At 41.8% G+C, this 20,037-nt stretch overlaps 1 protein-coding gene across 4 annotated transcripts in view; it reads right to left on the bottom strand.

Moving 5' to 3' along the window:
- Nucleotides 1-20,037, bottom strand: part of LOC119963513 (SWI/SNF-related matrix-associated actin-dependent regulator of chromatin subfamily A containing DEAD/H box 1-like) — a 138,499-nt gene that overhangs the window by 71,769 nt on the left and 46,693 nt on the right. For all 4 annotated transcript variants that reach the window (XM_038792755.1, XM_038792754.1, XM_038792756.1 and 1 more), the window contains 3 exons: nucleotides 14,659-14,748; nucleotides 10,697-10,775; nucleotides 8,020-8,432 (listed from right to left, as the gene is read on the bottom strand). In XM_038792755.1, coding sequence (XP_038648683.1) covers nucleotides 8,020-8,432; nucleotides 10,697-10,775; nucleotides 14,659-14,748 — 582 coding nt within the window. The remainder of the gene's footprint in view (nucleotides 1-8,019; nucleotides 8,433-10,696; nucleotides 10,776-14,658; nucleotides 14,749-20,037) is intronic.

The raw sequence follows: 20,037 nt of genomic DNA, 5'->3' as shown, positions 1-20,037 counted from the left end.
TCCCATCAGGCTCTGGAGACTTATCTACCTTAATGTTATCAAGATGCCCATCACCTCCTACTTTTTGATCTCAATGTGACCCAGGCTATCTATACACCCTTCCACAAAGTCATCCACCAAGTCCTTCGCTTTGGTGAATACTGATGCAAAGTACTCATTTAGTACCTCACCCATTTCCTCTGGCTCCACGCATAGAATCCCTCCTTAGTCCCCGAGTGGGCCAACCCTTTGTCTGGTTACCCTCTTGCTCTTTGCAGATGTATAAAAATCCGTGGGATTTTCCTTAAACTTGCCTGACTTTGTGACCCTTTTAGCCCTCCTGACTCCTTGCTCAAGTTCCTGCCTACGTCCCTTATATTCCTCACGGGCTTCGTCTGTTCCCAGCCTTCTAGCCCTTCACAAATGCTTCCTTTCCTTTTGAACTAGGTCACAATACGCCTCATTATCCAAGGTTCCCAAAACTTGCCATACGTATCCTTCTTTCTCCTCACAGGAGCATGCCGGTCCTGAATTCCTACCAACTGACATTTGAAAGCCTCCCACATGCCAGTATTTTTTGGGCAGGGAGAGAATCTGAAAAATTCTTAAGCAAATCAATAGATTGATGCTTTGAATTGTTATTTAACTTTTTAAAAAATCTAATCAACCAATTTATGTCTTTTGAAAATTAAAACAAACATAGTAAGAATAGCATTTTAAACTTAAACGACTCTGCTAGCAAGTGTGTAGCAATAAAAGTAGTCATAAGCATAGTATCTCTTCCTCCCAATCAATTAAGTTAAGCTGTACAGGTCAGCTTTAGAGCCCTGTTTCTAATGTAGATAGATATGCTACAGCTAGAAATAGGATGAGAGGCTCAAGGTGGTCACTCCAAATGGATACTGATAGATGACTGGTTTATCATCAATTAATCAATCCTTAAAAGCACCAAATTGATCGAGTAATAGCTAAAGAACAGAATTATTTAAAAACACCCTGTCTGCAAAAGGACAGTCAATGTTTCAGATAATTACTAAACTATCAAACTATTGGTGCCATGTTTGCAGAAATTCAGACATGGTTTCATAAAAATGCTTCATGTAATGAATAAGACCATTGTATTTCAGGCCATTTAGTAATGAAAATGTATCAAATACTTAGCAACAGCAAGATTTATGGCTAGATGCGATGCAGGCACCTTATCCTCATAAGATGTCGCACGTAGACAGCAAATTAATTTTGATGGACATTACTGACCGATGTTTGATTAATAAATAATTTTCCAAGTGACAGACATTTATTTTAATAAATCAGGAGGTCTCAGCTGAGAATTAGAAACCAATGAGTGTAACTGAGGGATTAGACTATTGATTTTCTTTAAGAGTAAGACTTCATGGCGAAGGGATTGTTCTGAATTTATGCTTTTAAAAATTTCTGAACCATCTATCGATTTTTGTTTGAAGTTAATTTTCTTTATACTTTTTGTTTAACGCTTTTCTCTATGCTCTGACCAGTTTAAGTATTATTTTGATCAGCGTTTTTGATTCAGTTTTTATGCAAGTGTATCAAGGTGAATGATTAGCAAATAAAGCTGTATTTTGGACATCTCCAAATCAACCGGACTGGACTCTTATTTGAAGATAGAATAAGAGATCATATAGATGCGTGCAGTGTACAAGGTTGTTCATTGTTAGTTTAAAATTAGTACATTATAGAAGAAATAGTACGCAAGTTAATGTACATGAAGATTTTGCTACATAATTGTTTCACGTTTCCACTAGCACCAGATGCTAAGCACTAATAATTTACCTTTTACATAGGTCAGAGTGCTCTTTACAAATAAAACCAGTTTGCAAACATGAAACGGACAATTATATTGCTTACAGTTCAAATGGACAAGATACAAAAAAGTGTAACCACCTCCCAATGTGCTTAACTGAAGTTGTAACACTGATCTAATAAGGGCAGTATAATTAACTGAAAATTTTGAAAGGGGTAACATAACGCAGGAGAAATAAGATGTTTGTACAAATTGTGGGATTAAATTCACACGGCAAAAACAAAAAAAAAACACGGATACCACTTGCACCAATGCACTACTGTCATACAAGGGCAATGCAACCACATGCAAACCTTGGAGGTTCGAAGCTGCTGAAATCCCTCTTTGAAGTTACTGGAAAGCAATCATTACTATCTGTAAAACTCAACACTTGGCACTAATAAATACCAGTGCCATGATACCCTTGAAAGGAATTAGCATGAACTGAAGGGGTGAAGAATGCCAACATTAAGACAGAAAATAACATGGGAAAGAATGCCATTATGAACGGCAAAAGGGGGGGGGGGGGGTTGGACACGACGACAGAAGAAACACCTTGCACATGGATAGGTATATGGTTTGAGGAACTGCCTCCGACAGGGTGTTTGCAACACAGTGACTGCTGAAGTGACCTTGGTTCTGTCATGGTTGGTCATTAAACTCAAACATCATTTTCTGTAATTTAAAAAAAAAGAAATCTAATAGTTTAAAACACTGCTCAAACTTGCACCAAGGTGTCCCAACATGACTGTCTTGCGGAGAGCAATCTGGCCTCACTTAGGCAATTTTCTGTTCCATTAATTAATTGTGCATTTGTCAAGGTGAAGGATGACAACACCAGATGAGCTATATTTCAAGTAGATATGTCAACGGTTACCATTTAGCCATTCCAGGATAGGGACTACATTGCCAAGTACAGAGCAAAACTTGTTCTGCCTCGCATAAACAATATTATTCCAAAGACAAAACAATCACTCTTTTAAAGAATTAGCTCATATACAAGCTAGGTTAACATGTAATATCTGCACTGGCTTTTAAACTCCTCCACAACTTAAGAAATTTACTTTTATTCCAGAATTTCAACTAGAGAAATTTACTTTTTTCCAGAATTTCTACATTTACATTTATAAATCAGTGCAGTGCACTTTTCCTTTTTAGCGCTGCTAGTTACACCTTTCCTTTTTAGTGCTGCCAGTTATCTGTCTTATGTGATAAATGTTCAAAATGTCTGGGAAAGGCATTAATCCATGTTTGTATGCGTCCAAACAATTTGGTTGCCAGGCCACTCCTTTACTGATTTTCTTGTTTTTACATGAAGAGAATGTAGTGGTTTTATCACAAGTATATTTATTGAGATTTTACATTTTAGAGAATAATGCAACAAAATAATGCATTGCCATAAGAAAGGAGAAAAGGCGGCTTAACGTACATGAGTGCATAATGGAACAGGAGTGCGACATCACAACTGGCTCGATACAATAAGTCAAAACTAGATACTCATAGCCCCGCCAGAGACAGAGGGAGAAACAGGACGAGACCATTATAACCACCGCAAAATGGTGCACAACTTCCACAAGTCTACAATCATTACGAGAAATCAGGATAGACTTCACGCACCATGAACAGATGCACGACAATGTACATCCCCCTCAACTCCAGCAGCAACAACGCCACCAACAGCTCAGCATAGCCTCCTTTCTCCAGGTATCAGACCCATCTGCATCCATGTAGGAGCCAAGAACAGATTCATCACACCCATCCTTACAAAAACAAAAAGGAAACACACAGAAACCCCAATTCTAAAGAAAGTTACATACGTGCCACAAAACGTAACTGAACCCCAATACCAGCCCAGGCCAAACCAAAATTATTCAATACAATTGTAAAGAGAGGACCAACAACACCAACTTCAGATTTGGTTCAAGCCTTCAGGGCCTCCCAGGGAAAAAGAAAGAGCTACCACTACCAGAACTAAACAACCAGATGACACACCTTCAGAGCCTCCCAAAAGGAAGGAGGAATATTGCCAGAACTGACCCATCTGACAGCGGGTCAGGACCCAACCCAGACCCATGCCTCCTGCCCAGCACCCACCAAAGAAAAAACAGGTCACTCAATCAAAAGGTGGTGTCTTCTGAGGGTAAAACAGGATAATCACTAAGGCACAGAACTCAGCCCCTCTCCAGGTCCCCCTGCACCAGAGAAGGTACTCCAGCAAGCACCCTCGATGGACATCAAGCCCCGAGAAGCAAGATAACAGCCACAGCACCTGGCTTGGCCTAGCCCACCACCAATCAACACAAGAAATTATACTTCCAGCACACCGAAAACCTGCATACCCGCTGAGCCTGTACCTTCCCAACCCTACCCAGAGCAATGCACTGTCCCTGCACACTAACAGCAGGAAGACAATTACTCCAGCTCCAGCCCAAGGAGGAACCCCAGCCCATGAAGAAGAATCGTCACAACCAACAATCGGTGCTCTGGGAGGAAGGGTCAATTCCCTCCTCCCGAGGAATGAGGGAAACATTCTCCAAACTACCGCACCAGATTCAGGACACAAATGCTCACCCAGACGAAGAGAAAAGAAAAAAAAACAATGAAGGGATGTCTAGCCTAGCTCAAAAGCAACCACTGTCACAGAAAGGATACCCAGCGTAACCTCCCTCCCCAACAAACTAACTGCAAATATCAATCCCATCTAAGCATGTGCCAAAACTAATCACCACGGTCTGATAGTTCAAGGGAGGATTAGAGAGAGACAACCAAACAAAGGAAAATAAAAACTTAATCTCAAGGAGGAGTCAGAAGGAGCCCAGTCATCTCTAGGATACAAACTCTGCCCAGGCCAACAAAGGGTAAAGACATGGATTCTGAAATTCAATTAACATTAAAACCATGAACAAAAACCCAAAATGGATTAGCTCGAACTTTTGTGGGGGGGGCCTTCAACCCTCCATAAGCACAGAGAAGAGGACCAGTGGGTCCAACAGACCCCTGGCCTCAAAGATGCGATACATTTGAATCCGATGCACCCAACCTCCAAATCAAGATTACCAAAGCATGTCAGCCAATTTTCCAATTCGACACCCGCCTCTCGCCAAGGGCTGGGCCCAGGGATACACCCCGCCCGGCCCCCATCTCCCAAACTTATCAGGACAGATGACACACCATGTAGCGGAATCACAACAACACCAAGGTGACCCCGAAACAGGGAAAGTGCTCTTTCAAGTGCAAGAACCCTGTCATATGCACCTCCACCTCTCTTCTAAAAAAGTACATTGCAGTTCTTCAAAGTGATCTCTAGCGACCTGCACCACAGAGAGAGATCCTCAGCCAAGGAAAGATCTTCGATGGCAGCCATCAGCAGATGCACAAAGCAACGGCAAGGCTAAGCCACTACAAGCTAGGTCCCAGCCTAGCCCACTCCAACTGCCAGGAAAAAAACAAGGATTTTTGCATTTTGGGCACAGTTCAACCACCGTGTTAAGCTTATCTGAGCACGCCTGGTAAACAGCAGGAAAGGCCAATATCAAGATAAATGCCAGATGCGGACCAGTTTGCAATTCCGACCCGCTCCTGATGGGAGTTCCAGACCATGCCCAAAAATGGCAAGCAATCATTAACCTTCGTTTGCATTCATATCAATGTTAGCAAGATTGAAGTCGAATGTAGCAGGGAATTTCTGACTCGCCAGCAAGAACTCACATAGATATTGTTTAAAGTGTCATTGCATACAGGCTGCAATCTTGACAATGTGGCCGTCGAGTAACACCAAAAATGACAATTTTCCGGTTAAGAGCACCCTTTATCTATGCTCTTCCCCGCAAAAACACACATCAGGAACTTGTGTAGAGCACAAGCCAGGTAGCCCAAGAAAAAGCACAATGAAATGTAGGATTAATAGAAGAGCAGAGCTGGAGTGTGTGAGAACGGCGCTGCTCCAATGCTCACAGCACGTGAACCTTTCCCCTCCTCCCCCACCCCAAACAACCCCGGTGTTTCTTATTTTAATAACTAGCAAGGCAACAATAATTTCATACATTTAACAATGCTTCAATTACCAAGATAGTGGATTAGTGGATGTGCTTTAAATCATTGCAAATCTTCATCAGCATAAAAGGACACAAATTATGTGGGTCATACTTTCATCCAATTTTCAATACCCAAATTTTCATCAGAGCCTTACTAATTGCTGGAAGATTCTGTATGCCATACAGTTTACAACAATATTTATGAATGCACAATTATTCAACTAAACACCGGACACACACAAACTAGTATGTAAAATATTAATGCCCAAAGTATCATGCATAGAATCATAGTGCAGAGGGAGGCCATTTGGCCCATCAAGTCTGCACCGGGCCTTGGAAAGAGCACCCTACCGAAGCCCACAGCTCCACCCTATCCCCGTAACTCTACCTAACCTTTTTCGACACCAAGGGCAATTTAGCATGGCCAATCCACATAACGCACATATCTTTGTACACAGTTCACACATTATAAATAAAGCACAAATTGATAAACCTGCAAGATCCAGGACTTATAAAATCCAAAATCGGTATCAGCTAACCATAATCTACTCAAATTTAGATGATATATTCTGTTTGAATTCTCTCATCTCCTACTGTTCAAATGTCAAGTTGCGCATGACTTCAGCCTAGTTTCTCAAGTGTTTAGGAAAATTTCTACAATGAGATGAGGCAACAAAGTCTGATAAAGATTAACTTCCTTATTATTTCAAATAAAGGTTTTTCAAAAGAGCAACCACATTTAATATTAATTTTTGAAGGGAAAAAGCTCCCAAAATTCTCAACTTCATTCAGCAACAAGTTGTTGTTGATAATTACAATACTGAAAAGTAGTATAAAATCTTTAAGAGTTTAAATGATACGCTGTCAATTCCAAATATGGAATCAATACAAATCTGGAGATTGTTTGTGCATCGCTGTTGCCAAGAAAAACTTGAAAAGCTTTGCACAAGTGTCCATCAGCTGCCAAGCCCAAAGCAGTATCACTGTGGAGTTAGATTAGGCATGCTGCAACAACCCTACTCGCTGAAAGCTGGGCGAGGCTGCTGACAGTACATTTTTTAAAAATGAAGCAGAATTCTTAAATTTTCAAATGGCTGTTGTAGGTTCTGGGTATTGGAAAAACCTGGAACCATCATTTATCGGATAAAATTGTCAGAAAGAAATATCAAATCTGAATCGAAGCAGCACACAAAGATGATGTTGTCTGCCAAACACCGAGTTTAAGCCAATATTTCTGTAGAAAAGTCTACAGAAACGTAATGTTTCTGGAGAAAAGTCAAAAGAAACGCAATAAGTGTTTGCCATATTTAATAGCAAGACACTCAAACTACTGATTTATTTTAACCATTAAGCAAAATACTTTCAGGTAGATAAATTAATATCCTTACAAATAAACAACAGGACTGTGCAGTTGCATTAAATATGGTGCTCAAGAATCAGGATATCACAAAGCTTTAGATTCTTTAGTTTTACATTATAACCACACTCTCCATTTTCCTTTTACGTTGTCAGCTGAATCCACAACAAATCTGATATAGCAGTCACTCTTTAAGATAAAGTGGATACTCACCACATACGTTGTCAGCCGAAAGCTAAGACTTCAGACATTGCTGGCTTGAAAACCATTTTTTGTTAAGATGCCTTCTATGCATCTGACTGTACCAAGTGAAAACACTGCAACCTTGTAATTGCAAGAAAGTTCTTTTTTGTCAAACAACACAAAACTAAAACGTTTCAATAACATAAGAACCTTATTCAGAGAGGTGCAAAAGGAATCCTTGACTGCATCTTGAAATCATTGCTGCCAGGGAGCTTTCGGTACATCTTCAAATACTTGAAAGAATAATAATATATGTTCCATGATTTTCTTCTGAAACAGTAAAGAACTGGCTGGCAACAACCTCATACCCAAATACCACTTCTTTTGCCTAGAACACAGTCACAGAAATGAAGTTTCGATGATACCAGAGTGAGTGACAGAATTATCAGCCAATCAGCTTAGATATTTTTAAATAAAATCATCCCATATATATTATTCAGGTCATATGATCCTTAAGCCAAATGCTATTTGTTCAGAATGAGCCTAGTGCTTAATCTAGTAAGGCCACTCATTAAACGCTCCCTACATGCAATAATTTTTGCATTGTAATGCTTTTGGGGTTATATTATAAAAAAATGCAGTCTCACCAGTGCTTCCCAATTGTTAAAGGGCCGCAGTTCTGTAATCTTCTGAGACTTTCTCAAAGAACACTGAGGTATGAGTGTAAGTTCATCCACTGTAGCATCCTGCAAGAAGCTGACAATTTTAGTCCTGCATTCATCTTCCACCTCTTCATCTGCACTAGTGTAGTCCTCATCAAGTGAGCTCTCATCACCAGAAAGAATGGATTCTCTATCTTCGGAATCGCTACTTTCCCATTGAGCAATTCTCTCATCTTTTTGCCTTTTATCATGTTTTTTGCTTTTACCATTTTGATCTTTTGTTGCTTCAGTTCGTTTCAACTGCACTGCTGGTATCTCTTTTGGCTGTACTTTACAATACGATGTGGCATCTTTTCCATTTATGCTTTTAGGTTCTGGTATACAAGGCATTTCATCTTCTAAACAAAAAACAAGTAGATTTCAAGTTGGAGCTATTCAAATAAGGAGAATAATTTTAAATTTAATGTAATTAGACACATCTACAAACATGTTTTAACAAAAGCTCTTTTATGCATAATGTTGTCTTAAAATTAGGTTAAAGCAGTTGGGCAGCAAGAACCAGGAGACACAAAATTTCAATATCAAAATTAAAGTACCAAGAGTTGGAGGCTCAAAGGTTGAACTCGAGGTGAAAGGAAAAATTGTGGATATTAACATTAAAATGTATATTTTTCCCATGAAAGTCATTATAAAAAGAAAAAAAAAATTAACTATTCTTTGCACCTAAAAAATATTTTTGAAAAACGTAAACTTGGGCAGCACGGTGGCGCAGTGGTTAACACCACTGCCTCACAGCGCCGAGGACCCGGGTTTGATCCCGGCCCTGGTCACTGTTATGTGGAGTTTGCACATTCTTCCCCTGTTTACCTGGGTCTCACCCACACAACCAAAGGTGCAGAGGTGGTGATTTGGCCACAGTAAATTAGAAAAAAAGAATTGGGTACTCTAAATTTAATAAATAAAAAACATAAACTTAGTGCAAAAGGATGATCTTGTAAATAAGTTCTTCATAAATTTACCATTACTTCCAATTTAGAAAGTGAAACAGCAAATTACATGATATTGAACAGCTCCAAGAATCCACAGCTTCCTTTAAAAAAGACAAATTAGAATGCAGGAGAAAATTAACATAAATCCCCACGTTTTAATAAAAATTTTGATACAAGCTGGAATTTCCATGCTCGTGGATCTTTTGCAGAGCACAGCTAACCCACGCTATTCTCTAAATAGTGCAACAGTTCCTCATTAAAATAGTAACCAAAATTAAATCAAATTCAATTTTGTACTGTTAATTTCAAAATATGAATTACTTAAACGTTTTTTTGTAAGGAGTTAGGATGCAAAAGGCACCTTTAATTTCTCATAAATGTGTCTCTTCAATGTGGTTTCTAATTACAAGCATTCTTAATTCCACTGACAGATGCTGTTTCAACAGGTAAACGGTAGTCAGGTTAAAGCTCAAAAGCATTTGCTGGAGAGATCGAACTACATTTATTATATATCTAGGAACAATTAGATTTTCAGAAATATGCTGGATATATAATTTTAAAATACGCAAGAGTTTTGAAACATTAAGGATGCAGTTGTACTGTGTAATGAATTTCAGGCTGGTAATTGCAGCATTCAAAGCACAGCTCAAGATTGAAACTATACAGTGGGTAGCATCTTACTGTTGCCAAAACTTCTTATTGAGAGAGAACTTTGCAATATGTATGCTTACATTCACATGCCGAACTCCACTGACAGGCAGTTGTTCATGTATCAGGAAAGAATAGGTAACACAATCCACACTGAGCCACATGGACTCCTGGAGAGGGTTTTCGTGTTTAGCTTTAGTATGGATGGCTTAATGTCCCAAAGATTTCCAAATTTTCATGGCACTTAGCATTGGGGTGCACCCAAATACACTACAGACATAAGAAAACAGCCACATAGCTACAGTCTAACTGTATAGGGCACTGATAACTGTACTGGGTAAATTTAGTCATCGGAATAGTGCACAGACACCCATTGTAGAAATTACTGGCTTTCTCCCACGATCCTAACGCTCCCTAATTTCCATGACTAAAATCTTATTGATGCACCTGGTGGGTCACTTACCACTCTGTTCTCCAAAAAGAGGTCTTTAGAAAATGCTAATTCAAAATCAAATGTTTGAAAATGAAAGTTAGTCTATGATGGTCTGTAAGCTGATGAATCCTAATGACCTACATTTATACAGCACTGCTGTTCGCCATATACGTTGTGCGTTGGTCATGAAATGTCCCATTATAATTCATGAGGTGCAGCACCAATAAATACATCACTGTAAACCTACAAAATAGTTCACATTAAAATCTAAAAATGTTTTAAAAAATACACATTCAAAACTCGAATGCGTTGATGCAACGTTATGCGAGTGATGCTCGTTCTCTTTATACTCATTTCCTGGAGGAAATAAACCCCACATTGGAACACATGCAGCAAATTGTTTTGCAAATTGTCTCCATTCAAAAGCTGTGATCTTACTGCGTGCAGTGAAAATGTAAACAAAAATTTCCAAGTTTTGATTATAAAAATGTTACTCAATATTTCCCTCACCACTTCATTAAAAAAAACTTTTCCGGCTTGTTTTTTAATAAAAAGATATACTGCAAAGGACAAATCATACGGGGACCTGTACCTTGATTGGCGAATGTCTGCAAGGTTTCCAAGGCCTCCCAATAGCACCAGTCATGTTCTTCCAGGACTTCCCTTAGTTCCTAAGAACAGAATATGATTTGCAACTGAAACATACTAATGAGCCACTTTTAATCTGGTACGACTCTCATTATGCTTCCACAGCTGAGTGGATTGCAGTGCTCAATTCCTACAGGGATTCTTTATCGTCACCATATATTAGAAAGGTGATTTAGTAATTATCACAGTACAATAATCCTTGTGTTAACAAGGTACAATCCCATCAATAGAGGAAAGCAAAAAAAAAATGACACTCAGGATTAACAAAACTGATTTAAAATACAAAGATAAAAGCAAATTACTGTGGATGCTGGAATCTTAAACCAAAACAGAAAACACTGGACAAACACAGCAGGTCATCAGTGGATAGAGTAGGGAGTGAATGTTGAATCTGGATAACTTTTTGTTAAAGCAATCTGAAGGAGCGTTCACAGCTCCAGGTTGAATTTAAAATACAGATGGAGGGTGAGAAGGTAAAATCCAATACAAGTGTCTTGTGCTTAAGCAAAGGAGACTACAATGGGATGAGCGGAGAGTAGGCCAAGGTAGAGTAGGAGCAAAGACTTTATGATGGGACAATTGAGAACTAGTGGATGACTTTCAAAACGATTTTTCACAGTGCTCAGCAAAAATATACACCAGTGAAAAGGAAGGACTGTAGGAAAAGGGATAGTTAGCCACAGATATCTAAGGAAATAAAGAAGGGTGGGAATAAATGGGCGTATTTCTGGGTGGCAATCAGTGGCTAATGGTGTGTCTCCGGGACCGCAATTGTTTACAATTTAGAGATTATTTAGAGTTGGGGACCAAGTGTAATGTGTCAAAGTTCACAGATGACACTTAGATGAGTGGTGGAGCAAAGTGTGCAGAGGACTAGATAGTTTAAGTGAGTGGGCAATGGTCTGGCAAATGGAGAACAATGTTGTTAAATATGAGGTCATGCATTTTGATACGAATAACAGCAAAATGGACTCTTATTTAAATGGTAAGAAATTGCAGCATGCTACTGTGCAGAGGGATTTGGGTGTCCTTGTGCATGAAGTGCAGCAGGTAATTAAGAAGGCAAAAGGAATTTTCTCCTTTATTTCTCAAGGGATGGCATTTAAAAACAGGGCAGTTATGTTGAAGCTGTATAGGATGCTGGTGAGGCCACATTTGGAGTACTGTGTACATTTGGTCTGCTTACTTGAGAAAGGATTTATGGGCACTGGAGGGGGTATAGAAGAGATTCATTAGCTTGATTCCAGAGTTGAAAGGATTGGTTTATGAGGAGAGATTGAGATTATACTCTTTGGAATTTAAAAGAATGAGGGGGATGGGGGTGATCTTTTAAAAACATATAAAATTGTGAAGTGAATTGATAGGATAGAAGCAGGGAGTTTGTTTTAACTGTCGGGTGAAACCAGAACTAGCCTCAAAATAAGGGAAGTAGATTTAGGACTGAGTTGAGGAGGAACTCCTTCACCCCAAGAGTTGTGAATCTGTAGAATTCCCTGCCCAGTGAAGCAGTTGAGGCTGCCTCGTTGAATATTTTTACGGCAAAGATAGACAGATTGTTGAACAGTAAAAGAATTAAGGGTTACGGTGAGCAGGCGGGTAAGTGGAGCAGAGTCCACAAATAGATCAGCAATGATCTTATTGAATGGCAGAGAAGGCTCGAGGTGCCAGATGACCTAGAAGGAGGCCATTCAGCACAGAGTCTGCACTGGCACAAAAAAGTTTTGAACAATAGCTTCCATTTACAGCATTAAACTGCACAAAGCATATCAGAAAGATCACTTATAGCTACCCAACATTAAATATACATCCCATCAGCCTAGAGTATAAAAAGGTTGCAAGCTAATTTGCTTGGTTTGCAATCACAAAATATGAAAGCAAATTACTGTGGATGCTGGAATCGGAAACAAAAACAGAAATTACTGGACAGTCTCAGCAGGTCTGACAGCATCTGTGGAGAGAAGGGAGCCAACGCTCAGAGTCTGAATTACTTTGTCAAAGCTGGAGAGAACTGAAAATGTCAGATTTCCACAGTTGCGGGGGCGGGGTATAAAGGAACAGGGAACAGATGGCCCGGGGATGTGCAGGGGGGGGGATTTACTCTTAGTTCTGACAGATTGATGACAGAAATTAAAATAAATTGATAAAAATGGGGTGAAGGTGGAGGAGAGAGTTCACAGTCTGAAGGTCTAATCGGAAGAGGAAGTGCTGTTCCTTCAGTTTGTGCTGGGCTTCAATGGAACATTGCAACAGGTCAAGGACGGACATGAGAGCTGGACAGTGAGTTGAAATGGCAAGCGACAGGAAGGTCTAGGACCTGTTTGCAGACAGACCAACGGTGTTCGGCAAAGCACTCATCCAGTCTGCGTTTAGTCTCACCAGCGTAGATTAACATGCATTGGGAGCAGGAAATGCAACAGACCAGATTGAAGGAAATGAATGCCTCTCTTGAAAAGTGTTCAGGCCCTGGGATGGTGAGCAGGGAGGAGGTAATGGGGCAGGTGTTGCACCTTCTGCAATTGTACGGAAAGATTCCGTGGGAAGAGGGCGAGGAGTTGGGGGTTATGGAGGACTGGTCCAGGGTATCCCCATAGGGAACGGTCCCGGAGAAATACTGACGGGGGGACTGAGTGGAAGATGTGTTTGGTGGTGGCATTGTGGAGTTGGTGGAACTGGTGGAGGATGATTCTTTGAATGTGGAGGCGCGTGGGGTGAAAAGTGAGGACATGGGGGGCCCTATCCTGGTTCTGGGAGGTGGAAGGGGTGAGAGTCGAGGTGCGGTTGATGGGTCAGACATGTTTAAAAACCCCCTTTGGCCACAGTGGGAAACTGTGATTAAGGAAGAATGAAGACATGTCAGTGGCACAGTTTTAGAAAGCAACATGAATGGAACAGATGCAATGGATGCGAAGGAACTGCACGAATAGGATGGAGTTCTTACAGGATGTGGGGTGTGAAGAGCTGGAGTCGAGGTACCTGTGGGAGTGGGTGGGTTTGTAATCCATTGCTGCTCCCAAAGCGGTCTAATCTACAGTGGAGGGTCTAAACGCAGACTGAGTGACCGCTTTGCTCCGTCTGCAAGCAGGATCCAGACCTTCCAGTCCAGCTTGCCAATTTAATTTAACGTCCTGCTGCACTGTTCCAGTGAACCCCAGCTCAAACTGGAGGAACAGCACCTCAATCTTCCAGTTAGGCACGTTAGTGTCTTCTGGACTTAACATGGAGTTCAACAACTTCAGACTATGAACTCTCTCCTCTTACTTAACCCCTTTTATTTCTATCAATTTATTTTACTTTCTTCCAACGATCAGTTTCTCCCTCACCATTGTCCGCCCCCCCCACTCCACCTGGCCATCTATGCCCTGTTCCTAGTTGTCCTTTGACACACTGTTTACCTTTGTTCTGCCATTAATATTCTAATTTCTTTATGTGCCACTATCAGCACCTTTCTTATATTCCCTTTGTCTTTCTGTCCACGACATCTCAATTGGACTGGATTTTGTTTATCGTCTTTGTTTATTGTCCCGTGCACCGAGGTATAGTGAAAAGTATTTTTCGGTAAGCAGCTCAACAGATCATTAAGTACATGAAAAGAAAATACATAATAGGGCAACACAAGGTACACAATGTAACTATATAAACACCGGAATCAGGTGAAGCATATAAAGGTGTAGTGTTAACGAGGTCAGCCCATAACACCTTTGTTAATCTCCACCTATCGCTGGCCCTTTCCAGCCCCACGCTCCCCCACAGTACAAATCCAATGCATTCTCTCCAGCTTTGACAGTCACCCGCTCAAAAAGTTAGCTCCCTTCTCTCTCCACAGATGCTGCCAGACTTGCTGAGATTGTCCAGTATTTTCTGTCAAAATATAGTGTGCTCGTCTTTTAAATAATTAAACTAACTTACCTCTTTATCTAAATTTGAAAACCTATTGTGAAGTTTTCTCAGGATGGACTCTTTCTTCTCAAAATCTTCAACTGAATCTTGTGACTCAAGCTAAACAAAATGACAAGAGATGATAAAATATGCAATCACAAATAAGTAACAAAACGGAATAAATGTATTATATCAATGGTGTTTTCTTGGCATCTGAAAACCTTATAAGTCCAGACTTTAAGGTTCAGATACATACAGGAAACTGAATTTCTTCATCCAATTAGAAATCCATTCAAACTGGTACTGACACACATTGGGGGTGGGGGGGAGGAAGAGAGCGAGAGAGAGAGAGAGAGAGAGAGAGAGAGCGAGAGAGAGAGAGGAGCGAGAGAGAGCGAGAGCGAGGAGAGAGCGAGGGAGAGAGAGAGAGAGCGAGAGCGAGCGAGAGAGAGAGAGAGCGCGAGAGCGGAGAGCGAGAGCGAGAGAGAGAGCGAGAGAGAGAGCGAGAGAGAGAGCGAGAGAGAGAGCGAGAGAGAGCGAGAGAGAGCGAGAGAGAGCGAGAGAGAGCGCGAGAGAGAGCGAGAGAGAGAGCGAGAGAGAGAGCGAGAGAGAGAGCGAGAGAGAGCGCGAGAGAGAGCGCGAGAGGAGAGCGCGAGAGAGAGCGCGAGAGCGAGCGCGAGAGAGAGCGCGAGAGCGAGAGCGCGAGAGCGAGAGCGCGAGAGCGAGAGCGCGAGAGAGAGCGCGAGAGAGAGCGCGAGAGAGAGCGCGAGAGAGAGCGCGAGAGAGCGCGAGAGAGAGCGCGAGAGAGCGCGAGAGAGAGCGCGAGAGAGCAGAGAGAGCGAGAAGAGCGAGAGAGCGCGAGAGAGCGAGAGAGAGCGAGAGAGAGCGAGAGAGAGCGAGAGAGAGCGAGAGAGAGCGAGAGCGAGAGAGAGCGAGAGAGAGCGAGAGAGAGCGAGAGAGAGCGAGAGAGAGCGAGAGAGAGCGAGAGAGAGCGAGAGAGAGCGAGAGAGAGCGAGAGAGAGCGAGAGAGAGCGAGAGAGAGCGAGAGAGAGCGAGAGAGAGCGAGAGAGAGCGAGAGAGAGCGAGAGAGAGCGAGAGAGAGCGAGCGAGAGCGAGCGAGAGCGAGCGAGAGAGAGAGAGAGCGAGAGAGAGAGAGAGAGCGAGAGAGAGAGAGCGAGAGAGAGAGAGCGAGAGAGAGATTTCAATTACCCCCAAATTAAATGGCCTGAAGAAGAGGTAATAGAATGTAGTCCTACAATGTCTATAGGACTTCTTCCAAACCCAGTATTTAAGAAGCTCAAAGAAGGAAGGATTTACTCTTAGTTCCATAATGCAGAACGAACCAAAGCCCTTAATGAAGTAAGGGAACCTCTGGGCAATAGTGAGCATAATACAAATATGCTTTAAGGTAATTATGACACAAGTATGGTGAAGAGCAGAGTAGCAGACTGTAGAAAAGCTGATTTTGAGAGGCTGAGATCAAAGAAAATAAACTGGACAATATTGACAAAACAGTGAGAAGTGTGAAACAGAGAACAGGAAATATATATTCCATCTATACAAGCAAGAACAAACTCAATACTAATGAGACATTATGGACAAATAAGAAAAACTGGTGGCAAGGAAAGAAAGATACACCAAGAATATGGGATATGGACAGCAGGGAGATTATACAGGGGAATAGAAAGCGATTAGGAGAATGGGAAATATAAATTGATCAAAGAACAATAAAAATAGAAAGCCTTCTACAGATATATAAAGAAAAAGGAATGTCAGGATGGAAATAGGATCAGAGAGATGGGACAGGATAAATTCATACGGAATGATAGCAAAATGGTAGAAATATTATTTTGTTTTTGTATACAGGTAAACCAGGGAGACAGAAGGGCATGGCAAAAAAAAAAGTGAGATCCTTAATAACTTGGAAATTCATCAATCTCGGTCTTGAACATACTCTGTGACTAAGCCTCCACAGTCCTCTGGGGGTAAAGAATTCCAAAAGATTCACCACCCTCAAAGAGCAATAAGAATTCCTCTCCGACTCAGTCCAAATGGTCTTCCTCTCATTTTGAGACATTATCCCCTGGTTCTAGACCATGCACCCCGTCAGCCAATCTTTCACCTTTTACGAAATACTCTGCATTTCTGTTTTTCCTACCAAAGTGGATAACTTCACATTTTTCCCACATTATATTCCTCTGCCATGTTCTTGTCCACTCACTTAGCCTGTCTGAATCCCTTGAAGCCTCTGATCATCCTCCTCGCATCTCTCACTCACACCTAGTTTTGCTTGGTAAGTAAACTTGGAAATATTACATTTGGTCCCCCACATCCAAATCATTGATAGAGATGGTGAATAGCTGAAGCCAAGCACAGATCTTTGTGCTATCCCACCACTTGCAGCCTGCCAACCCTAGAATGGACCCCTTTATTTCTGCTCTTTGATATCAAAAATAAAACTAAATCAAATGTAAACATGGATAAAACCTGCGATCTGGACAGATTACATCGAAGCATTTTAAATGGGAGAAATAGCAAAAGCACTAGTATATATATTTAGTTAGAAAAAGGTGCAGTGCCAGAGGAATGGCATACATCCAATGCAATACTTACATTTAAGAAAAGAGATAGAACGTGCCTAGAGAACCAAAGACCTGTCAGCTTAACGTTGTATGGTAGGAAAAACAACGGAATCCCTACTGGATCGGAGTACAAATATACAAATCACGAAAAAGAACCCAGGTTTAACAGGCCATTAAATAGAGAAAACCAAGCACTAGAGTTTATTTCTAACAGGTTAGAATTGATAGTAGACGTTATGCAAAACTTGTATCAAACCATGGTTAGATCACATCTGTTCACAATTACGTCCTTCACAATTATAAAAAGGATGTAGAGCCACTGGAAAGGATGCAAAAAATATTTACAAGGGTGATAACAGAAATTTGAGATTATAGAAAGCAGGAAGGATAAACAGGCCGAGTCTCATCTCTCTTTGACCAGAGAAGGTTGACCTAATAATGTCTTTATAATTATAAAAGATGATGCGTGATTCCACTTCTGAAGACAAGGGACAGAAGCCAATAATCTGAAGAAATAATAATTCAGAAGAAACGTCATTACCCAGTGGTGAGAATGTGGCACATGCTACTAATGGGAGTGATTGAGGTGAATAGAATAGGTGAGTTTAAAGGAAGTTAGATCAGCAGGAGAGAGAAAGCAACAGCAGGTTATTCTCTTAATTGGAAAGATTGAAGGAGGCTCAGGCAGAGCATAAACACCAGTGCAAATAGCTGTCCATGACGGAGTGTTCCAAACTGGCATACTCCAAGGTCCAGGACTGCAACCTTCAGCTTGGGGCAGCTGCTGCAAAGTAAACCCGATTTCACTTACTAAGCTTGCTTCTTAAAGCCACCTCAGCAAGTCAACAGTGGAAGCCACAACAGCTGCAGAGACAATGCTACAACTTCCAAAACCTCAATTCACCGCAATATTACCAAGCACACCCCGAATATGGACTAAATGGATCTAATTTTCAAAAGCTTCATTTTATCTTTATTCGCAATTAAACTTTTGTTAGTATCTGTCACTTAATCTTTTCTGGCCCAATTTGCAAAACAGAATGAAATGAACTAGAGCCCTTCTACGGGACTAGGTGTAGGTTTGGCATTATGAAGTGCTGCTCGGAATAAATTCCAGTGGCGGCCATGGAGTGAATGGTCGAACACAGGGCACCTCCTGCTTGAAGGCACAGGAAAGAACTCTTTTCACCCGATACCGGGTGGAATTTTGATGAAAAGGCGTAGGTGGAGGTTGGAGGAGTAGTTTCCACCGGGAGTGGCATGTCTGCTGGTTACCAAATCCAGAAGACGGTGAGAGACCTAGCCAAAGATTTGGAGGAAACCTGTGCTGCAGCAGCCAGTGTAAGGATGGCTGCGGGGGAAGGGCTCGTTCAAGGTGAAAGGCTCCAGCTGGAGCAGCTGGTGGCTTTTATTAAGGGAGTATTCCACCAGCAGAGGAAGGAAATGCAGGGGGATCTCTCAAAGGCCTCAAAGGAGCTGTGGTACCCTTAAAGAGTTCATTTGAGTGGGTTGAGAAGTGTTTGGAGGTGGACGGGTCTCAGATTCGAGAGATCGAAGGAGTAATCTCAGGCCACAGCGATCATATGGTGGTTCTGGAGGCGGGGCTCCAAGGGGACCCGTGTAAAACGTTGAGGACAAAGGTGGAGGAGGAGAATACCTCGAGAAGGCAGAGCCTGCGAAAAATGGGCCATCCTGAAGGAGTGCCACGAGGTAAGTCTCAAAGATGCTGGCGGGGCTGGTGGAGTAGGGGTGCAAAATAAGGTCCCTGAAGTGGACCGAGCGCACAGGTCTCTGAGGCAGACGCCTGTGGAGCTGCCGCAGGCGGTGATCGGGAGACTCCACAAATTTATGGAGAAAGAGAAGAATTTGCATTGGGCCAGGGAGAAGCGTAGCTGCTAGTGGGTAGGGAACATGGTGCGAATTTATCAGGACATCGAAGCCGAGTTGGTAAAGCAGAGGACAGGGTTCAACTGGGTCAAGGCGGTGCTGTACCAGCAGATCAGGTTTGGGTTGCTCTACCCGGCCAAATTATGGGTGACATTCGCAGGCCAGAAGTATTATTGAGACCCCAGAAGTGTCCGAAGACTTCATTAAGGAGCATTAACTGGGGGAGAACTGAGCGGACAATGATTGGGAACCGGGGGGGAGCTCATTGGGAGGTGCATTTGGGCAGGGGCTGTCACGCTAGGTGATCATAGAATGTACATACGGAAGAACGGAATAGATGGCATTGAGGTGCGTAGGGAAGAAGCATTGGCAATTCTGGACAAGGTGAAAATAGATAAGTCCCCGGGGCCTGATGGGATTTATCCTAGGATTCTCTGGGAAGCCAGGGAAGAGATTGCTGAGCCTTTGGCTTTGATTTTTATGTCATCATTGGCTACAGGAATAGTGCCAGAGGACTGGAGGGTAGAAAATGTGGTCCCTTTGTTCAAGAAGGGGAGTAGAGATAACCCCGGTAACTATAGGCCGGTGAGCCTCACGTCTGTTGTGGGTAAAGTCTTAGAGAGGATTATAAGAGATATGATTTATAATCATCTAGATAGGAATAAAATGATTAGGGATAGTCAGCATGGTTTTGTGAAGGGTAGGTCATGCCTCACAAACCTTATCGAGTTCTTTGAGAAGGTGACTGAACAGGTAGACGAGGGTAGAGCAGTTGATGTGGTGTATATGGATTTCAGTAAAGTGTTTGTTAAGGTTCCACACGGTCGGCTATTGCAGAAAATACGGAGGCTGGGGATTGAGGGTGATTTAGAGATGTGGATCAGAAATTGGCTAGTTGAAAGAAGACAGAGGGTGGTGGTTGATGGCAAATGTTCAAAAT

Source organism: Scyliorhinus canicula, chromosome 3, assembly GCF_902713615.1.
Source record: "Scyliorhinus canicula chromosome 3, sScyCan1.1, whole genome shotgun sequence".
Lineage (NCBI taxonomy): Eukaryota > Metazoa > Chordata > Chondrichthyes > Carcharhiniformes > Scyliorhinidae > Scyliorhinus > Scyliorhinus canicula.
The sequence above is the reverse complement of the archived record's forward strand: the minus strand, read 5'-3'. Positions and strand labels throughout refer to the sequence as shown.